Source organism: Bos indicus, chromosome 5, assembly GCF_029378745.1.
Source record: "Bos indicus isolate NIAB-ARS_2022 breed Sahiwal x Tharparkar chromosome 5, NIAB-ARS_B.indTharparkar_mat_pri_1.0, whole genome shotgun sequence".
Taxonomy (NCBI): domain Eukaryota; kingdom Metazoa; phylum Chordata; class Mammalia; order Artiodactyla; family Bovidae; genus Bos; species Bos indicus.
In genome coordinates, this window is record NC_091764.1 from 119,836,651 (window position 1) to 119,858,103 (window position 21,453).

Sequence of the window (21,453 nt, forward strand, 5' to 3'; positions counted from 1 at the left end):
CCCAGGGTCAGGGCAGCGGTGGGGCCCGGGTCGGCTTGTTCTCCTGCTCCATGCGGCAGCCTCAGTCCTGGGTCCCCAGGCAGCTGACCTGCCTGCCTGGGAGGGGCCCTGGGCCTGGTCGAAACCCTGTACTGGTGCGTCTCAGAAACCACGAGTCAGCGGCTCCCTGCTGCCAGGCCCACCACTGGGAGCTGCCCAGATGAGGGTGGCGGGCAGAGGGCTGGGATGGGCATCATTTGGGTCCCCGTGGGGCCCCAGCTGGGAGGCAGCAGGGAGCCAGGCTGGCACAGGTTCAGGAAGGGCAAAGGCGGAGGCCTTGGCCCGGCTAGGGTCGGGGTCCCTGCCTGCGTGCCTGCCAGCAGCCTGTCACGCCTGACTCTCTGTGATCCCAAGGGCTGTAGCCCACCAGGGTCTTCTGTCCATGGGGTTCTCCAGGCAAGAGTACTGGAGGGGGGTGCCATTTCCTTCTCCAGGGGATCTTCTGGGCCCAGGAATTGACTGTCTCCTGAACTGGCAGGAAGACTTTACCACTGAGCCATGCGGGAAGCCGGGGATGCCCGCAGTCCCCCTCAAATCTCAACCAGCAGCACTGGGGAGTGACTGAAGGGCTGGCTTCACTGACAGGAGGACGGACTCTGCAGGGAACCTCCAGGGTCATGGCGCCCACCCCCGGGGGCCACCTGCCCTGACCCCTATCCGGAGCCAGTCAGCCCGTGAGAGGCCAGGCCCCCGAGAGGAGTGGGGGGTGCTGGCGCAGGGGCCTCGTGGGCCTGCTGGACATCCCGGCCACCACACCCTCAACCCAGCCCAGGCGGGCCCAGCAGGCAGGACGCCAAGGCTGCTGCCTGGGGTCAGGCCAGGGGCGGGAGCCAGGTGGCCCTGAGCAGCGGGAAGTGAGGGGCTGCTGGCCTGGGACGGGGGTTTCCTGGGGGTGGGGAGCCTGGCCAGAGAGCAAGTGCAGAATTCTTCCCATTCCTTTCATTTCCCTGTGATGACTCAGCAGCTGTCCACGGGCACTGTCTGTCCCACAGGCCCAGGGATGTGCCCGCCGCGGTGGGGCGGGCTGTCAGTGCCCTGCCCTGGCTCCCCCCGCCACTGACCCCCAGGCACGCCCACCCTCCAGCTGCCCAGGCACCCATGCTCCAGGCTTGGCCTCCTGCCTGCCTGACCCCCTGCAGACCGTCGCAGGGAGCGGGCCCTGGACCCTGGGGCGGGGCACTGGTGCCTGCCGTGGGCCCTGCCCCCGGTACCCTCATGGGGTGAGGGTGGGGCAGGGGGTTGGGACGGCCGCCGTGGACTTTTAGGGCTCCCCTCTGGTCAGGGGATCCCTTGTCCACCCCTGGGCACGTGCTGTGTAACGCCCTGGTCTCCTCCCTCCAGAGTGGGTGGGACAGCTTCCCCCCTGGGGAGTTGGGGCCGGCGCTGCAAGCCTGGAGGCCGCCTGGCTGTGGTACCTGGCCAGGCTGGCACAGGGCTGAGGAGGAGTGGGAAGGAGGTCCTAGAAGGGCACGCGGACAGGGGGAGCTGTCGGGTGTCTGCACACCACCCCCTGGGGCTGCACGGGCCAGCCACTCCGTGTGCACACGTGGGCGTGTTGCTGCCTGGGCCTTGAGCCTGGCTGACCAGCCACTGGGGCGCCCCTGAACACCCCAGCAGTGGAAGCCGGTGGGACTGTGGGGCATTTAGGGATGAGCCAGGCAGGAGTTGGAGATGCCCCCTTCAGAGAGGCCCACCCAGCTCCTGCGCCCTGCCATCCCCCCCCACTGTCACTTCCTGGGAATCGAGGAGGGGCCCTGAGGCTGGAAACCAGCCTGGTCACTTCTGCTGAACCGGATACTCTGCCCAGGCCGCCTTGGGCCCTGGGAGCAGGGTGCCAGGGAACCCTGGGTGGAGACAGAGACAGCTCCGACTCGGGCTCGCCCAGTCGGTGCTAAGTCTAGACTCAGGGGGCCGGCCCAGAGCTCCAGCAGCCCTGGAGCTCCTTTCGCAGCTCTTGCCCCCTTCCCTCCCATCCCCCAGGACTACGCAGTCAGCCAGGAAAGGCCGCCGGCCTGGCTCAGGGTCGCCAGACTCTCCCCATCATCCCCCACGGGCCTGGCCAACAACCCCTGAACACCGATGTTCCCGGTGGGCAGCGCTGTGATCTGAGTGCCCTGCGCCCTTCGGTGCCCTGTGCAGGCTGGCACTGGGCTGCCTCTGGGAGCTTGACTGGGTCCCTCCAGCCAAAGCTGCAGTGGGGTGAGTCTGGAGGGCCCCATGGGCCCCCCAGGGCCTGTCTGGCAGGCCTGTCCCCTGCTCTGGCTTGGCTCCATGCTCGGCCTGTGGCCACAAGGGTTCAGCGGCTGCCCACAGGCCTGGGTCCGCTCCAGCGGGCGAGGTAGGTCAGCTGCCACTCAGGTCAGGGCGCCTGGTCCCCAGAGCAGGGAGCCGAGCCCCACGAAAGCAGCCCTCCTCAGTACAGCCTTCTATCTCCACCAGCAGAAGTTGAACCACACTCTGTCTTCCTTGGAACCGACGATCCCCCACCGCCACGCCCAGGTGTGGGGGGCTCTTCCCTAGCTCTCTTATTTCCGAACCCTTAAAGGAGGGGACCACAAGGTCTGGGGCGCCAGGCTTCTGGGCTCTGAGCTGTGTGGGTGCGGCCTGGGGCTGGCAGGGAGGGGCCGGATTGAGCCCGACCTGAAACTGTCATCCCTCCTGCTCTGCTTCCCAAGCCTGATCCGTTCTTGGGCGAGGCTCCCGCCTTGGCGGTGACAGCCTGCTATCATCCTGGCAGGGCCAGCTGCCGCCCAGGGGCTCATCCTTCTCTCCGACAGCCCCCAGACGCCACTCTCTCTGAGGCGCAGCATCAGCGTGGAGGGGGGTGCGTGCATGTGCCGAGCCCGAGCGCTTGCACAGCACGTGCTCTCAGCACCGTCCCAAGGCCGGGCTGCAGCTTGACCCCGCGTTTACTGTAACTAGGCCTCCCAGGTCCTTGCTCGGGACAGTCTGAAGGTCCACTTGAGCGGGCAGTTTTCTGTGGCCTGAGTGTGGTCTGACCACTCATCCCGGGACTGAATAAAACTCCCCCAAGACGAGGTCATTCCTGCCACAGGCCCTGGGCCCCAAGGTCTCCACAGGCCCCTGGCCAGCTCCCAGTGGCACAGCTCTGACCCCTCCTGGCTGCGTGCCCCTCCCCCATCCTGGTTCAGCCCTCCAGACTCAGCCACGCTCTGCCTGCTCCTCCGGAAAGCCCCCAACATGGGCCCCGCGTGGCCCCTGGAGCCGCATGCAAGCCAGAGGCACACATGGGCCGGCTGGCCCAGCCTCCTGCTCCACAGGAGTCCCCCTGCAAAGCCTCTTCTGTGTCCCTTCGTTGTCCATGCTAGGGGCCGAGCAGGACCCAACCCACCTGGCACCACCCACAAAGGCCGCCCTGGACTCCCTGGCTGGGTCTCAGAGGCTGCGTCTGCTGCTGGGTTGGGGCACGGGGCTCCTGCAGAGGGCAGCCCCACTGCTCCCAGCCCGCTGTCCCGTGGCCTGGGCCTTTGGGGTGAGCAGGCCCCTCTGCCCCAGTCCCACCCAAGCTGGGCTCCTTGACCTCGAGGGTCTCGGCACAGAGGTGGTGGAGCTGACACTCTGCTGGGCCCTGCCCCAGGACTCCCCATCCAGGAGCCCCCAGACTCTGTGAAATCTGGGCCTGGGCCCAGGACAAGTCTTAGGCATCCACTGCGCAGCCGGGAAGCATGTCTGAGTAGCTCCTCCTCCCAGCCTGCTCAGGGGTGGCCAGAGCCCCTTTAGAAGGGGACCCCCAGGCAGGGTGAGCAGGGTGAGGCCCCAGCAAAGTAGCCACAGAGCTGGTCCAGGGCCGAGGCTGTGCCCACTGCCCGGGGTGGCCTGGCCCCAGAGCCTGACGGAGGGCCGAGGTGAGGACACCACCCCTTCGGCCCGGGCAGCCCCCGAGGTCTGGTCACTGCTCCTGTCACCGCCACCCCCAGGCTGGGGAAGGGCGCTCTAGCCCAGCTGGGTTCGGGGTCAGATCCACCGGGACTCCAGCCTCTCCCCAGGTTGGGCATCCCCGGCATCGCTGATTTTTCGAGGTTCCCTTGGCCAGGACCCAGGTGATCACTGCCAGGCGGCCTGAGGTGCCATGCACAAGGGTGGCGGGAGGTGGGGTACTGAGAGGAGGTGGCAGGTCTTGAACTTGGCCTGGGGTCAGGTCAGGCAGGGGGCGCCCGGCCAGGGTGACCCGGGTTTCCACAGGCCACCAGCCACAGCCCCCGCTGACTCGGGAGCCGGCGCAGGCCGGCCCCGTCGCCTCTGGGGCACATTGCGAAGCACTGGCTCTGCTGGCTCCTCTCCCAGGTGGGTGAGAGGCCAGGACAGAGGCAGAGGGGGCCAGAGGGAAGGCCCCTCCCGCTTCAGCCCGGCTGCAGCCACAGGGACGCCTGTGCCACGAGGGTTGCCGCCCGAGCCAGTTGCGGAGCTCCCGGAGCCCCACCTGGGGTCTGCCAGACGGCGCTGGGGTGAAGCTGGGCGCTGTCAAGCCAGGCCCCGCGGGCTGCACAGGGCTCCAGCACGGGGGTGGAGGCGGGACAGGGTTCAGGGGGGTGAGTCACCGGGCTGACCCTGCTGGCCAGGCGGCCCTGGAGGATGGGAGGCGGGACAGTGACATGCAGGTGCCAGGAAGACCTGGGGGCTGAGGGGGCACTGACAGGGGTCAGGGGCAGGGAGGCGGTCCTCCAGGCACCGGTGGGGTGGAGGGGCACGGAGAGTCCAGGGCAGGGCCGAGCAACCCCACAGGATGGCCGGGGTCAGCTGGAGGGGCCGGGTGAGGAGGCCCTGGTTGCTGGCACAGGGACTGAGTGGGGGCAAGGGGGACGAGGGCCGAGACCCAGAGGCTGTGCTGTCCCCCTGCTCCCTGCTGTGACGCCCGGCTGTGAGCATGTGTGCGTGCCCATGTGTGTGAGTACCCATGTGTATGAATGTCCGCAGGTGTGCATAAGCATCCACGTGTACGCATGTCCTTGAGTGTCCATGTGCATGAGTGTATATGAGTGTCCTTGAGTGTATATGAGTGTCTGTGTGTGTGAATGTGTGCACGCATGGCCGTGTGAGTACCCACTGTATGAACGTCCGTGAGTATGCATGGTGTCCCTGAGTGTGTATGAGTGTCCGTGAGTGTGCATGAGTGCTCGTGGTATGTCTGTATGAATGTCTGTGAGTATGCATAGGTGTCCATGTGTATGAGTGTCATTGAGTGTGTATGACTGTCCACGAACACGCATATGTTCGTGGTGTGTGTGAATGTCCTCGAGTACGCATGAGTGTCCGTGTGCACGAGTATCTGTGAGTGTGTATGAATGTGTGCATGACTGTCAGTGAGTGTCCCTGAGTGTCCATGAGTGTCGAGTGTCTGTGAGTGTATATGAACGTGTGCATGAGTGTCCGTGAGTGTGTATGTGCGTGGATGGGACACAAGGTGGAGACGGAGGCTACCTACCCTGCAGCCTCCTCTTCCTCCCTGATCCAGGGAGGACAGCCTGGCTCTGATCATCATGGCAATAGCCGCCCCTCCTGCCCCCAGGGCAGGGTGACCTTGTGGGGCTGTGCAGGGCCAGGAAGGGCTGTTTCCAGGGTGGGGCGGGGCTGCAGCCCCCCGGGCAGATCCAAGTTGCTCCCCACACTTAGGAAACACCTGCCTAGAGAAGACACGGGAAGCCTGAAGAGGCACCCGGCCTCCCTGCAAGGCAGCCCCTCTCTGCAGGATGGCCTGCTGGACACGGGGGCTCGCAGCACGCTGGCCTGAGCTGCGGGCATGCCCAGGATGGTGGGGGGCCAAGGGACCAGGCCCGGCCTCTGCCGTCAGCGAGGTGGCCTGGTGCCTCAGCTGAGCCCTCCTCCAGGAGCTCCTCCCACAGCTGCAGGAGTGGCCCCAGCTCTGCCGCCCGTGAAGTTGCTGACCTGGGCCAGGCCCGCCTGTGGGGCCCAGAGCTATTTTTAAGGCCCACCGGATGGGCCTTCCAGGAACCAGGAAAAAACAGGCAGGGCTTGACATCCTGCCCTGTGGGGATGTGGCTGGAAGAGGGCTATGGATCAGACCCACAGTGAAGAGGTGGCCTGGGGTAACTGACCAAGGGTGGTGCCTGGGGCAGAAGGGCGAGGGGCCCTTGGGGCTCAGACCTGGCTTTACCTTCCTGTGTAAGGAGGGCAGGGGCCCCACCTCTGGGAAAATCCCTCAGAGCCTCCATGTGCCAAGCTGACAAATGGGGTGGGCCATGCCTGCTGGTAGGGTAGAGACACGGGAGGTGGGCAGCACCTTGCCTGAGTCCTGCCCACTGGGCGGGGTCATCTCAGGCCTATTCCTGGGGACAGACAGGACCTGAAAGAGGGCCCCTGCAGGACAGCCGCTGGAGGGAGCGGGGTCTGGGTCCGTTCTGACCCTCAGGGACTCACAGTACACGCAGGACACACACACCACAGCACGTCTACAACACACACGAGTCTGGAAGAGACGAAGGCTCTGAGTAAACCTCCATCTCAGGAAACAGGCCGCCTCCTGCTCTCTCCTCCACTCCCAGACCAGGTGGGGGACCCCTCCTCACTCTAGAGACCCCAGGGGCTTCCAGAGGTGGCTCAGCCCACCTTAGGGCCGGGGGAAGAGAGACATACATCGCCCCTTTCTGAAGGAGAGTGAACCCTGCTCTGAGTTTGAGGAGACTCAGGGTCTTCAGATCAAGACTCTGGAGCTTCTGGGGGCAGGGGTGGCCCTCATCCCAGGTTGCCGACCTCCCAAGCCTGACTGCCAAGGTTAGGACACCCAAGGCGTTCACATGGGGGGCTGGAGGCCCACAGGGGAGGCCACGGGGGGCTTCGGCCCCTGTTGACAGAGTTGGAATTACCCTCAGAGTCACATCTTGATACCGAGACCCAGGACACTCTACAGTACCCCTTCCCTCCCCAGCCCAGGACAAGCTACGGGTCCAGGAACCTGCAGCAGCCTGACCCCAGAAGGAAGACCCTGTGGACTACCCACTGGTCCCCAAGAAAAACCCACAAGAAGATGGGAGTCTCTGGACTCCACTGCAGAGGTGGGCACCCTGCCTTGGATTTGACCCTGTGAGTAGCTCTTACCGGCCTGAGGTCTGTGGTGCACTGGCCAGCCCTGGCCCTGGCCTCATGTCCACACAGCAGGAGGGCGGTGGACAGGGCTCCAGGAAGGTAAAAACCCATGAGCTGCACCAGCGCAAGTTCCACTCTCTGCCCTGGGGCAGTGATGGTGGCAATGAAGCGGTGTGACTTGGGGCTGGCTGGGCAAGCTGAGGGAGCCAGCAGGCTGGCAAGGGCCTCTGAGGCACATGCTTGGAGGGCACACCTGAAGGCAACCTCTGGGGGGCCCAGGGATGGGGCTGCAATGATGTGACCCCAGCCTGGCCCCCAGGGGCCACACCAAGTACCTGCAATGCCAGAAGGACCAGCACCTTGACCTCTTGGCTCCCCCAATCCTCAATCCTCTCTGGATGGCTGTGGGAAGCAGTGGGCGTCCTGGGCTCAGCCAGGGGGCTGGCAGACGGCTGCTCACGCCAGAGCTGCTCAGGCCGGTGGTGACCTTGGGCTGAGGTCGGCAACCCGTGGGGCCGGATGGGTCTGTGCTGTACAGAAGGCGGAGAACGGGCTCAGGTCCAGACCACGGCCGTGAAGACCTGGGCTAATGCCAGCCCTGACACAGGCGGTCAAGGTGGCCTCCTTGGTAAGGTGGACAGCAGCTGGGTCTGGTGGGTAGCCAGGTGGGTGGAGCGCAGGGGAGGGCCCTACAGGCACGGGGACAGCAGGGCAAAGGTCCCCGGGGGCAGGCACGGTCAGGAAGGCCCTTGGGCTGCAGGTGTGCGGTCAGGCCTTGTGGGGACTGTGGCCCGGGGTGGGCAGGACAGTGCCTCACCCCAGGCGGGGGTTTCGAGTCCGGGGGCGCTGCCTGCCCAGGGGGCACGAGCACAGCCCGGGGTACCGGAAGCTGACTCCCGACTCCCGCGGCTCCTCGCAGCCCAGCCGCTACATTCCCCGCGAGGCCACCGGCGCCTGGCCGGCCTCGCCGGTGACCTTCCCAGCACGGCCTGGGGCGGGGCTCTGGCCGCGCCCCGCCCGGGTGTCGCCATTGGCTAGGCCCCGTGCCCTTCGCAAACGCGGGCTCCCGTTGGCTCCCGCGGCCCCGCCCCGCCCGGGTGTCGCCATTGGCTAGGCCCCGTGCCCTTCGCAAATGCGGGCTCCCATTGGCTCCCGCGGCCCCGCCCCGAGCGCGGGAGCTGCGCGGGCGCGGGTACCCGTGTGCGCGCGGAGGAGTGAGTCGCCCCACCGCGCAGTGCGCCTCCGCGGCCTCGCTCCCGCCAGCTAGTCCCAGCCGGCTAGCCGCGCCCTCGGTCCGCCCCGCCCAACCCGGAAGGCGCGCCGCCGCTCGGGCGGAGGGGGCGAGGCCCAGTTTGGCCCGCCCCCGCGGAGGGATACGCGCGGCCGCGGCCCAAAACCCCAGGGCGCGGCGGCCGGCGCGTGTGAACGGCTCGGCCTGCGGCGCGTCCGCGCGGTCCACGCGGGGCTTTGCCGGGCACTGCGCCGCGCGGGCGGCCTCGCCCGAGCTCGGGGGCCGGCGCGCCCTACCGCTCTCCTGGTCGGGGCTCCGCGCGGTCCCGGGAGGCCGCCCTCCCGCGTCCGCCGCCGCGCGGGGAGCCGGGCCGGGCGAAAGGCGGCGCGGAAACCTGGAGCCGAGGCCCGCGCTCGGCCGCCGCCCGCGATGCTGCTCTCCAAGTTCGGCTCCCTGGCACACCTGTGCGGGCCGGGCGGCGTGGACCACCTCCCGGTGAAGATCCTGCAGCCAGGTATGCGGCGGCGGGGTCTGGAGCGCACTAGGGTCGGCGGGCCGGGGACCTGGGGCGCACTAGGGTCGGGGGGCCGGGGTCTGGGGCACATTCGGGTCCGGGGGAGACCGGGGGCCGGGTTCCTCAGCCGCCCCAACCCTGCTTGTGGGTTCCCCATAGCCAAGGCGGAAAAGGAGAGCTTCGAGAAGGTGTATCAGGTGGGCGCCGTGCTGGGCAGCGGCGGCTTCGGCACGGTCTACGCTGGCAGCCGTATCGCTGACGGGCTCCCGGTGAGTCTGGCCGCCGGGCACCCGGGATTGTCGACCCGCGCGCGTCGTTGCGTCCTCGCGGGCCTGACCACTGGTCCCCTCTCCCCAGGTGGCCGTGAAGCACGTGGTGAAGGAGCGGGTGACCGAGTGGGGCAGCATCGTAAGCACAGGCGGGGGCGCCGGGCGGAGCGGGGGGCGCCGGACGAAATGAGGGGCACGGGAGCCAGGTGCAGCGCGCTGACCGCCGTGTCCCCTAGGCCGGCGTGGTTGTGCCGCTGGAGGTGGTGCTGCTCCGCAAGGTGGGCGCGGCTGGCGGCGCGCGCGGGGTCATCCGCCTGCTGGACTGGTTCGAGCGGCCCGACGGCTTCCTCCTGGTGCTGGAGCGGCCCGAGCCGGCGCAGGACCTGTTTGACTTCATCACGGAGCGCGGCGCCCTCGACGAGGCCCTGGCGCGCCGCTTCTTCGCGCAGGTGCTGGCTGCCGTGCGCCACTGCCACAGCTGCGGGGTCGTGCACCGCGACATCAAGGACGAGAACCTGCTGGTGGACCTGCGCTCGGGCGAGCTCAAGCTCATCGACTTCGGCTCGGGCGCTCTGCTCCGCGACACGGTCTACACCGACTTCGACGGTGAGCGCCCTCTTCTCGGGGAGGGCCGAGGGGCTGGCGACTGTTGGGGCCGCGCGCTGCGCCGGCTCGCTCGCGAGCATGGCCAGAGTGGGCTCTCGGGCCGTTGTGTCCGGTGGGTGGGGGCGCGGGGTGGGCTCTGGACTCCCTTGGCCCAGCCTGGAGCCCGGCGCCGCCGTGAGCCTTGTCTCCGCGCGCGCGCGCGCGAAGCGTGGGGGCGCAGCGCAGAAATGCCCGCATTGCGGAGCCGGGGAAGCCGGGGCTCCCCGCCCCTCCCGTATCCTCACCTCACATCTGTTTGTTGTGAAACCCGAGCCCGAGCTCACGTGACCCGCCGCCCGCGCCGGGCCAGCTGGGGGGGCGGGGCGCCCGGGAGGCCCCGCCCGCCGGGGTTTTTCCAGGGCGAGGAGGGGCCGGATGTCGTGGCTGCTCAGTCCTCTGGCTCCGCCTGGGAGAGGATCCGCCGGGAGTGCGGGCGCTGCGTTTGTCTGCCTTGCCGGCCGCTGCCCCGGGGCGGGCGTGCTAAGTCCCGCGTGTACTGCAGGCACCCGCGTGTACAGCCCCCCGGAGTGGATCCGCTACCACCGCTACCACGGGCGCTCGGCCACCGTGTGGTCCCTGGGTGTGCTGCTCTACGACATGGTGTGCGGGGACATTCCTTTCGAGCAGGACGAGGAGATTCTCCGGGGCCGCCTCTTCTTCCGAAGGAGGGTCTCCCCAGGTGTGTGGGGGCGCTGGGCCGGCCGCGGGGGTGGGGGGCGCGGCAGGCCTCATGCTGATGCTCTTCTCCTCCTCAGAGTGCCAGCAGCTCATTCAGTGGTGTCTGTCTCTGCGGCCCTCGGAGCGGCCCTCGCTGGACCAGATCTCTGCCCACCCCTGGATGCTGGGGGCCGAGGGGGGCACCCCAGAGAGCTGCGACCTGCGGCTCTGTGCCCTGGATACCGACGACGGGGCCAGCACCACCTCCAGCAGTGAGAGCTTGTGAGCAGGGCCTGCCCTGACCAGGCTATCTGCTCCTTTTCGAAAGCAGTGATCTCTGACCCCTGGTGACCTTTGCCTTTGGCACCAACCCGTTTCCTTTGCTTTGAGTGCCTTTTCGAACGCTGCTCTCACGGGACTTGGTTTTCTCAAGCTCTGTCTGTCCAAAGACACTCCGGACCAAGCCAGGTCCTACCTGCCCACCACCGGCGCTTGACCCGAGACCGTCCCTCTCCTGTGCCACTCCAGAGCGGGTCCTGACCGCCCGGGCGCTTCCGCGTCTGACGTGTTGGACCAGGAGCACTCCTGAGTCCTGTGGCCTCATCTCACCTGGGCACAGGGCCCCTCGTGACCCCCCCCCCCCCCCCAACGTCTCGGTGTTCGTCTGGGCGCGACTGTGCACAAGCAATGCAGCGTTCAGGCCTTGCCGCCCGCCCACCCGATGCGCGTGCGCGTGCAGGCGTCTTATTTATGGTGTGACCCCGAGGAGGGCTATTTATTGTTTAATTTATTTGTTACGGTTCCTCCCTCCCAGCAGCCCTACCTCCTTACGGCCTGTGGGCGGAGGAGAGGGGTGGCTGTGCGGGTGGACCCCAGGCCCCAGTCCTTCCTGTGTCTGTCAGAAGGTGGGCTGGTACAGCGGCTAATTTAAGGGACATGGGTGACCCTGCCACCTCGAAGCCCTGCGCCTAGGTGGTGGGTTTTAAATTATTGACATTGTACAGTCTGCTTGTTGGCTCTGGAGGTTGGGGGTGGGGGGCAGAGTCTCAAGCCTTTAATTTATTTCAGCAGCTGTGTGTGTGTGATCCCGGTGTGCGTAGGCACTGTGGATGGGGGCTTCTTTCAGTTCAAAAGTGGGATGTCTGGAAATCATATTTTTTTATACAGGTATTTCAATTAAATTGTTTTGTATTAAACAGATGTTTTGTGTTTTCTGGGCTAGTCTAGGGTAAGAGGGGAAGAGGTTTGGGGAGAAGGGGCCTCTAGGCCCTGCGTAACACCCTTCACTTTTTTCCTGGAGAAGGCGGCAGGGTGAGGGGCTCAGGCGCTTACCTCCCAGCGTTGGCCTCCCTGCCACCCCCTTTCTCTGACCTGCTGCGTCCTGGGGAGTGGGTAACATGCTGTGCCCTCAGGGCCCCTGAGAGAGGAGCTGGGTCTGGGTGGCGGGAGGGTCATTGCCAGCCCTAATCTGGAGCCTTGTCTGGCAGTGGGCCCAAGAGGCTGGAAGGGGTTCTGAAGGATGGGTAAAAGTTTGCCAGGAGACGGAGACTTCCACATGCAGAGAATGCAGGTGGCCGTAGTTGGGTCTTGGCCTGACAGGTGCAGGGTGAGGTGGTGGGCGGGAGCCGTGGCCAAGTCCAGGTGGGAATGTGTGCACGAGAGTGTGGAGCCAGGGGGGCTGTGGACGGTCTGGCATTCCCTGCCCCGTGCCCCCTCCATGAGAATCCTCTGACGGGGTAGTGAGTGGGGCACCAGGGGGACAGTAAGGAAGCCGTCCAGACAGGCCAGTGGGGCCAGGCACACGGCCCGGAGCCCAGAGCGCAGGCCTGGGTGTCCAGCTCACAGGCCTGCTGGAAGGTCCTGGGAACAGACCTGGGCCGGAAGCGTTCAAGGGTCAAAGGTTAGAGCAGAAGTGAGAGGTTGTAGAAAGTGAAGCTGGAAAACCTTTCTGGTGGGCAGGGGTGGGGGCTCCTAGCTGGGCCATTCAGGGACTCAGCGGCTTTTCGTGGCATGTGTGGGGCCGGGGGTCTCCCCAGGGGCTGCTCCTGAGGCCAGGCATCCTGGGGGGCCAGCCACCCAATGTGGGTGGGTGCCCTGGAGACTGCCCACATCCTCCCAAGCCCCTCCCAGGAACAGGACACTCAGGGTGGAGGACAGGCACCCCCACTCTGGTGACAGTGACCCCGTGTCACCATGTTGCTGGTCTCCACTTGCAGCGGAGGGTGCTGGGCTGGTCTTGGGCACCCCATCCATTTACACCCCATGCTCCATTAGTCCATCTGCCGGGCATGGGGCCCAGTCCAGCCATGGGGAGTGGGAGGCACCCCCCATCTAGTCTTCAGGTGCTGTAGCCAGCTGAGAAGGCAAAGAGGCTCCCAGAATCAGGGGCCCACTTGCCAGGCCGGCCTGTGCCCCTGGCGTGTGCAGGTCCCCTGTAGGGGTGGGGTTTGTCCTACTGGTCAGAACTAGGCCTGTCCGTCGGGCCTGGGACGGGGGGCAGGGAGAAGGGGCTCCTCTGACCCAGGGCCTCTGGGGACCAGGATGAGGCTGTTCCTGCGGGCAGGACCCCCAGCCCCCCTTGAGGCTGCTGGCACCGTGGGTGGTGTGCACAGCCTGGGGCTGGAGCAGTGGGGATAGGATGCCTGAAGAGCGCAGAGGGCAGGACCCCACCCCTGCCCGGCCCCCCAGGCTGCCAGCTCGTGGGCTTCTCCCTGCAGCCCTGCTCCAGAGGCTGCCCTGTCCAGAGGCTCTGCTCCACCAGGCTGGTCCCCCATCTCCACTCGGCTTTAACATCTCAGCCAGTTTAGTACTCGGCCTCCCTTAGAACCACCTGCTCACAGCTCGCCCTCGGGGGCTTCCCTTGGGAAGCATGGAAGCCCAGCATGCCATGCCCCCACCCACCCCCGGTGGGCGCTGGCTCAGCTTCCAGGGGCGAGTCCGGACGGCAGGTCGAAACCCACCCACCGCAGCTGGCCGGGCCTCACTAAGTTTCTTTCCTCCACCGCAGCCCCTGAAACGAAACCTTGGCGTGGCTTTGGTGCCCCAGCTTCTTAGAAAAGGGAAGTGGTCCCAGGCAGGCCCTCTGGGCGTCCAGACCCTGGCCAGTGGAACCCCCATGCTGCAGAAAGCGCAGAAGGAAACTCGAAGGGAGAGGCTGGGCAGCCCCTGAAGCGGCACGGAGGCTGGACAGGCAGCAGCGAGAGGGCCGCCCGCCTGCCTGACCCTCACGAGCACCGCAGCTGGGAGGGGACAGCCCCACACAGGCGTGCTCACCAGCCCCGAGGGGGGGGTGGAGTGAGGGAGCAGTGTTGGGGTGCGGGCTGCCTGGGGTCCCGGGTGGGCACCAGGGGTGGGGTTGGCCAGGCCAGGAGCTGGCCCCAGTGCACAGGGAGGGACAGGAGCTCGCTGGGCCCAGTTCATTCCTGACTCACGGCTGTGGCTGGGGGTGCAGAGGCCTAGCCGATGACATGCCAGCCTGGGGTGTTTCATGGGTCTGTCCCCCTACAGAGGTCTCTGTGAGGCGGTGGGGTGGGGGGGGGGCTCTGCCCGGGCCTCTGGCTCGTGACTTCCAGGCTGGCCGGCTTTCCAGGCAGCCTTGGCAAAACCGAGCTTGGATTACACAACAGACACCCCACCCCCGCCCCAGCCCCCAAGGGTTCCCGGCAGTCAGGCCTGTCGGGTGGGGGCAGGCAGAGTGTACCCCTCCAGCACTGGTCGCGGCCCTCCCCCTGGCTTGGTCCCTGCAAGGACGCCCTTTCCAGGGAGACAGACCCCCGCTGCTTGCCAGGTACAGTGAGATGGGGGTCGGTGCTCTGATGAATGAGTAAAGGCTTTAGGGGGTCAGGTCACCTACCTTCAGCCCTGAATGCACCAGGGAGGTGCCCGAGAGCGGGACCCCACCCCCCCACACTGAGCTCAGGGACCCCCCCCACTCGGGGACCCCCTGCCCCCCAACACTGAGCTCGGGAAGGTGGGCCGGCTCCAACCTGGCCTCTGGGCCCTCCTGCCGGAGGCTGCTTGCCCTGATCCAAGGCCCAGGCCTCTGGTGGGCAGGGAGCTCTGATGGCACTGGGCCTGCACACCTGCGGGGAAGACGGACACCTGGTCCGGGGCCTTCGCATGTCCCCGCACACCCGGCCCCCAGGAGCCTGAGCCGGCTCATTGGCAGGAGGGCGAGGAGGGCCGTCTGTCCCGCCCCCTGTGGCACCCGGGCCCCACCCGAGCCTGGGCTGTGGGGAAGGGGTAGGACCCTGAAGATGAGAAGCCAGACGCTGGTGTCAGGCGGCGGATCCTCTCTGGGCCGCAGATGCCCTGGGTCCTGGGGCCGGTGACCGGGAGGGCCGGGAGGCTCCAGCCCTGGGCCAGGCGGGGCAGGGGCTCCTGACACCCGGGTAAGCCCACCCCTTCCTCACCGCGTGGGCGGGGCCTGGAGAAGCCTGGACTGGGGCTCCTGTCTTGGCATGGCCTATCTGAGGGGAGGGTGTGGGGTAGAGTCCACAGCTCGCCCCGGAGCCTCCCTCGGAGTTGCCCCAAGCCTCCCAAGCCTCCCTGTCCCTGGCTCCTGCTCACCCCAGGCCCCCCACTCCCCAGCCCGGAGCCAGCCCAAAGGTCCTTTCCCTCTGGAGGGAACCAGACGCCCCTGAGCCCGGGGCCCATGACCCAGACCGGTGGGTATGATGGATTCAGGCTGTGACCGAGACGAGGCAGTGGGGTTCTCGGGGTCAGTGTCAGCCCTTCTGTTGGGTGGGCTTCAGACCGAGCCTGAGAGATGTCAGCCCTGGCAGTTCTGCAGAAAGCGGAGAGGTAGGGGGGCCGCGACAGGCGGGGGAGCCCGTGGGCTGGGGGACGGCAGACCTGGGGGGGCAGCCGAGCCTCCACCAGCAACACACCCCTGGGGCCTCCGCTCGCCCGCGGCCTGGATTCCCCAACAACCTGCTCCTCCTGGGTGGGCTGCGTGGTGGGAAGGCTGAGGGGGGAGGTGGGGCCTCAGGGAGGAGCTGAGGGGCGAGAGGGGAAGGGGGTGTCTCAGGGAGGGGCTGAGGGGGGAGGGGGCCTCAGGGAGGGCCTGAGGGGAGAGGTGGGGAGGGGCTGAGGGAGGAGGGGGTGTCTCAGGAGAGGGGCTGAGGAGGGAAGGGGCCTCAGGGGGAGGGGCTGGGGGGGTGGGGGTCTCAGGAGAGGGGCTGAGGGGGAGGTGGGGCTGAGGGGGGGGGCTGAGGGGCGAGGTGGGGTCTCGGGGGGAGGGGCTGAGGGGGGAGGGGGCCTCAGGGGGAGGGGCTGAGGGGCGAGGTGGGGTCTCAGGGAGGGGCTGAGGGAGGAGTGGGTGTTTCAAGGGAGAGACTGAGGGAGACGTGGGGCCTCAGGGGGCGGGGCTGGGGAGGTGGGGCCTCAGGGGGAGGGGCTGAGGGGGGAGGGGGGCCTCAGGGAGGGGCTGAGGGGGGAGGGGGCCTCAGGGGGAGGGGCTGAGGGGCGAGGTGGGGTCTCAGGGAGGGGCTGAGGAGGGAAGGGGCCTCAGGGGGAGGGGCTGGGGGGGTCTCAGGGAGGGGCTGAGAGGAGAGGTGGGGCTGAGGGGGGAGGGGCTGAGGGGGGAGGTGGGGTCTCAGGGAGGGGCTGAGGGGGGAGGGGCGTCTCAGGGAGGGGCTGAGAGGGGGAGGGGTCCTCAGGGAGGGGTTCAGCAGGGAGGTGGGAAGGGGCAGAGGGGGGAGGTGGGGCCTCGGGGCCCCGAGGCCTGAGCAGAGCCCCAGGCACGCGGGCCTTCCTCCGGGCCTTCCTCCGAGAGAGCTCCGCCGGCCTCAGCTCTCCCCGTTGAGAGGTCAGGACGCTGGCCCGCAGACCCCAGGCGTGTTGGCTGCTGAGACTCCCCGGCCAAGGCCGGCCCAGCACCTTTCCCAGCAGGCGCCCCCTCGCCAAGGACCAGAGGAGGCGCCCCCGGACCCCGGGCTGCCCTGGAGCAGGGAAGAGGCTGCTGTGGGGTCCCTGTGCAAGTCGGCCAGCAGCCCCCTCAGTTTCCCCTCCAGGAAGCTCCCGGGGGACCCCCTGGGCACAGACAGGCTGTGTGTGCCTGGGGGTGTCAGTGGGTGTGTAAATCTGTGTGGCCTGTGTGTGTCTGGGTGCTGGTGTGCGTGCGCTGTGACCCAGCAGGGCTGCTGTGTGTGCGTGCGTCCCTGTGCACCCAGGACTCCGGCTGTCCTCCCGCCACGCGCCCGGCTGCCTCTGTGACTCACCCTCTGTTCCGACACCCTCGCAGCCCGAGGGGGAGCCCCTGTGACTCAGCACCTGTGGGGGTGGGTGGGCCGGGGGGTCGGAAGCTGGTGACGGGGGAGGCAGGGGGTAGCGGCATGAGGCTCCTGCCCCCGGGCCCTCCCACCCCCCAGCTGCCAGCTGCGTGGTGGCCGAGTGGCCACAGCGTGTACCCCTGTTAGAGCGCACATGCGTGCTGGCTCTTGCGCAGGAACCGCCTTCAGCCCCAGAGGGGGTCCAGGAGCCACGAGGGCAGCAGGGTCTTGGGAAGGGGGGGCTTCCCCGAGATCTGAGGAGGGAGAGGCGTCGAGAGCCGCGGGGAGGTGGGCGAGCCGCTCCGAGGCGGGGTCCCTCAGCAGGGTGGGCGAGCCCGGTGGACTCTGGGGCTAGAGTTGGGTGGGGGGGCTCCGGATCCTCCTGGAGGACCGAGAGGGGAGGTGGCCAGGTCCCGATGGAGCAGGAAGCAGAAGGCCGGTCAGACCCAAGGAGGACCCTCCCAGGTGCCCGGGTGCCCCCCTGCCCCCCACAACAAGGCCCCTCGGTCCAGAGCAGCCCTGAGCCGAGTGCCTGGGGGGCCCATCCCGTCCTGATGTGACTGTCCTGAGACTGGGGCGGGAGCGCAGGAGTGCCTGGGAACTCGGAGCAGGCTCCGCAGGACTCCCCGCACAGGCCACTTGGTCCCATCCTTGTCATGCGTGGTCAGCTGCATCGTCTGCCGGGCACCTGACCCCCATGCCTGGCTGTGGCCTGCGGCCACTGGCGCTAACGGGCAAATGAGCTGGGGGCCAGGAGACGGTGTGTGCAGGCTCTGGGGGGAGGCGGCCAGCCTGGGGCTGCGGCCACAGCCCTGCTGTGGCAGCGCCTCCAAGACCCTGGCCCAGAGGTCCGCTGACACTGCAGCCAGAAGTCCGGGTTCCCTGCCAGAGGTGGCCCTGCTGGGCTTCCCGGCTCTGCTGGGCAGGAAGGAGCTGCGGTGGGAGGGCCTGAGGGCTGAAGGTCTGCCGGGTGCGGGAAGCAGGGCCTGGTTACTCGGTGTGCATGGCCAGGTGGGTGGGTGGGGGCTGCTCTGCAGTGCTCCCTTCCCTAGGAACACTGGGGCTCCAAGAGGAGGAGTCCCGGCCCGGCGGTGGGGGTCTCAGGGAGGGCCAGGGTTGAGGGACTTGTGGGGCTGGCCGAGCCCCTTGGCGCCACGTCAATCTCCGCCCGGACAGCCCATGCTGCCCGCCCTTGGGTGTCCCTACTGGGGTCCTCCGGGTGGTGCCTGACTCCCAGCGCCCCCTCTCTCAGGTGTGCCCATCCAGGCCCACTCTGGCCCCGTGCCAACTCCAGGCCTTTCTCTGCACAGCCACCAGGCTGTCCTGGCTAACCAAGCGACCAGCCGTCTCACTGGAGCCACTTCCACCTAGGCGCCCACTCCCTTAGACAGCACCCCAGCCTCCCCTCGGTCCCCAAAGGTGCAGGGGGTCCCCCACCTCCCGAGGGCCTGCTCCCTCCAGGACTCATGGGGGCGAAGGGGATGGGGAGTCCTCCACCAGGGGCCCCAGAGGCAGGTCCACGTCAGCCATTTCCTTTCAGCTCTCTGCATTTTTAATAATAAGTCAAATCCCTCATGTTAAAAATATTCTGAGCCACTTTAAACATTTGTCATAGAGTTAAACGGAAATCTAATAAAATCTGTGAAAAGTATTTTTAAAACAGCTTTATCGAGGTATAATTTACATACCATGAAGTCCACCCACTTTCAACAACTTCAATGAGCCGCCCACAATTCAATGGTTTTAGTGAAATTTCCGTGCAGCCTCCACCACACGGTCCAATTTTAGCAGGTTTGACGACCTCCTGTCCTCGTGAGCAGTCACGCGTCCCCCACCCCAGCCCCCGGTGGCCACGCTCCTGCTTCCTGTCCTCAGAGACTTGCCTTTTTTGGACATTTCACATAAACAGAGTCTACACCTTGTAGTGTCTGCTGTCTGGCTGCTTTTCCCAAGCACACGCGTTTTGAAGCTCATTCCCGATGTAATGGGTCCACAGTTCATCCCCGTAACAACATTCCATGGTGATGGTACTGTTGTTCAGTTGCATCCAACTCTGAGACCCCATGGACTGCAGCACGCCAGGCCTCCCTGTCCATCGCCAACTCCCAGAGCTTGCTCAGACTCATGTCCACCGAGTCGGTGATGCCATCCAGCCATCTCATCCTCTGCCGTCCCCTTCTCCTCCCGCCTCCAACCTTTCCCAGCATCAGGGTCTTTTCCAAGAGTCGGCTCTTCGCATCAGGTGGCCAAAGGATTGGAGCTTCAGCATCAGTCCTTCCAATGAATATTCAGGACTGATTCCTTTAGGATGGACTGGTTGGATCTCCTTGATGTCCAAGGGACTTTGTAGAGTCTTCTCCAACACCACAGTTTGACAGCATCAGTTCTTTGGCTCTCGGTCTTGTTCATGGTCCACTCTCACATCTATACGTGACTATTGGAAAACGCCATCGTAGGGAGCCATTTTGCTTACCCATTCACTAGCTGACAGATGTTTGGTTGTTTTCCCCCACATGTTAGCTCTTATGAATAAGCTTCTTGTGAACACGCATGTACACGTCTCCATGTGCACATCCGTTGTCGTCTCTCTTAGGTAGATGATTCGGAATGGGACTGCTGGGTCATCTGCGTGTAACTTTTGAAGAAACTGGCTCTACACTTTGTATCCACACCAACAATATACGAGGTTTCCAGTGTTCCCTTGTCATGACCTTGACCTTGTCATGACCTTCCCTTGTCATGAGCATGACCTTGTCAATGCTTGTTATCATCTTTCATTTTGGTTACCCTCCTAGCGGGTGTGACACTGTTTTGCATTTGGTTTCAATCTGAATTTTCCCAATAACTAATGATGTTGAGCATCTTCTCACATTTGATTAGACATTTCACCAAAGAAGATACCCACTCTGCCTGTTTTTCACTTGGGCTGCTTTTCTTACTGTTCTTTAAAATTTTTATATATGTTTGGGAAATGAATGAAAGTCACTGAGTCGTGTCCAATTCTTTTCGACCCCATGGACTATACAGTCCATGGAATTTTTCAGGCCGGAATATTGGAGTGGGTAGCCTTTCCCTTCGGGGCATCTTCCCAACCCAGGGAGGAGCCCAGGTCGCCAGCATTGTAGGCGGATTCTTTACCAGCTGAGCCACAGGGAAGCCCATATATGTTTGTGAATTGTGGTAAAATATGCAGAACAATGTTAAGTGAATGATTGTCTTATTTTGAGTTGAGTGTTCTTTATATAAACATACAGGACAATTGTAGGTGGGTGTTTGTCTTGTTCGGAGTGTTCTTTTACATATATATATATGACTTGTGGACACTTACCCCAGTTCGGTCTCACTGCTGGTGTTTGAAACACAAAACATTTCCTTCTGACCAAGCCCAATCTGTTTCCCACTGGATTCTGTCTTAAGTGCCATACCGGAACACTACGCATAGCTCAGGGGCGCAGAGATTTTCTCTGACTTTTTAAAGGCTTTATAGCTTTAGCTCTTTCATTTAGGTTTATGGCTCATTTCAAGTTAATTTTTGTGTATGGTGTGAGGTGAGGTCCAAACTCCTCTGTCAGCGTGTGGATATCCACTTGTCATGGCACCATTTACTGAACAACTCTCCTTTCCCCACTGAAAACTGTGGAACCTTTGCCATGAGTCATTTGATCGTGAATCCATGGGCTTACCTCTGGACTTTCAACCCTGTTCCACTGACCTGTGTGTCAACTCTTACCCAAAACACGCTGCTTTACTGCTGTAGCTTTATTGTAAGTTTTACAGTTGCAAACGGTAAATTCTCCAACCTTGTTCCCTGAAAAAACTGTTTTGGCTATTTTGTGTCCTCTACGTTTCCACACACTTTTATGGTCAGATTATTAATTTCTGGCCCCCTTAAACCTGCTTACATTTTGATAGGGGTTGGAGGTGTGTGTGCTCAGTCACGTCTGGCTCTTCTGTGACCCCAGGGACTGTACCCACCAGTCCACGTCTCCGTCCATGGGATTTCCCAGGCAGGAATCCTGGAGAGGGTTGTCATGCCCTCCTCCAGGGGATCTTCCCAACTCAGGGATTGAACCCACATCTGCGTTGGCAGACAGATTCTTTACCACTAGCACTAACCCTAACCCTAACCCACCTGAGAAGCCCAGGGATTGCATTCAATCTGTTAATCCATTTGGGGAGTATTGGTATTTTATCAATGTTGAGTCTTCCCCCACAAACTCTGGGAGACAGTGAAGGACAGGGAAGGCTGGCGTGCTGCAGTTCGTGAGGTCGCAGAGTCAGACATGACTGTGCGACTCAACAACCACTCCCATGAACACTGACCGTCTCCCTGCTTATCTAGACCTCTTTAATCTCTCTTAGAAATGCTATGAGATTTACGTGTACAAGTCTTGCCTCCTTTTGTTAAACTTACTCCTATCCATTTCATTTTTTTCTGATGCTATTGTAAATGAAATTGTTTTCTCAATTTCCTCTTTGGCTTGTTCATTGCTAATCCATGGAAATGCGGTTGGATTTTGTATGTTGATTTTGGGGGCTGGAACCTTGCTGAACTCACTCATTAGCAGCTTTCTTCCTCTCTGACCTCTTGCTATTTGGCCCCAAATGCGTCACAAATGCAGAAATGGATGGTTTCTGGTGAAGGAAAAGGGAACCTTCAGGTAAGTGGAAAGTACCAGGAAAACAACGGAGAGGAAGACATTTAGGGAAATGACACCAGAAGCTTTAAAGTCTTGAACTCCTGCTCTTGCCACTAGCCCAAGT

General features: G+C 64.3%; 1 protein-coding gene across 1 annotated transcript; it reads left to right on the top strand.

Annotated features, from left to right (window-relative positions):
- Positions 1 to 8,498: 8,498 nt before the first annotated feature.
- Positions 8,499 to 11,613, top strand: PIM3 (Pim-3 proto-oncogene, serine/threonine kinase). The gene is made up of 6 exons (XM_070790615.1): positions 8,499 to 8,846; positions 9,006 to 9,115; positions 9,204 to 9,254; positions 9,352 to 9,721; positions 10,263 to 10,439; positions 10,516 to 11,613. The coding sequence occupies exons 1-6, from the start codon at positions 8,762 to 8,764 to the stop codon at positions 10,701 to 10,703; spliced, it is 981 nt and encodes a 326-aa protein (XP_070646716.1). The 5' UTR covers positions 8,499 to 8,761; the 3' UTR covers positions 10,704 to 11,613.
- The last annotated feature ends 9,840 nt before the right edge of the window (positions 11,614 to 21,453 follow it).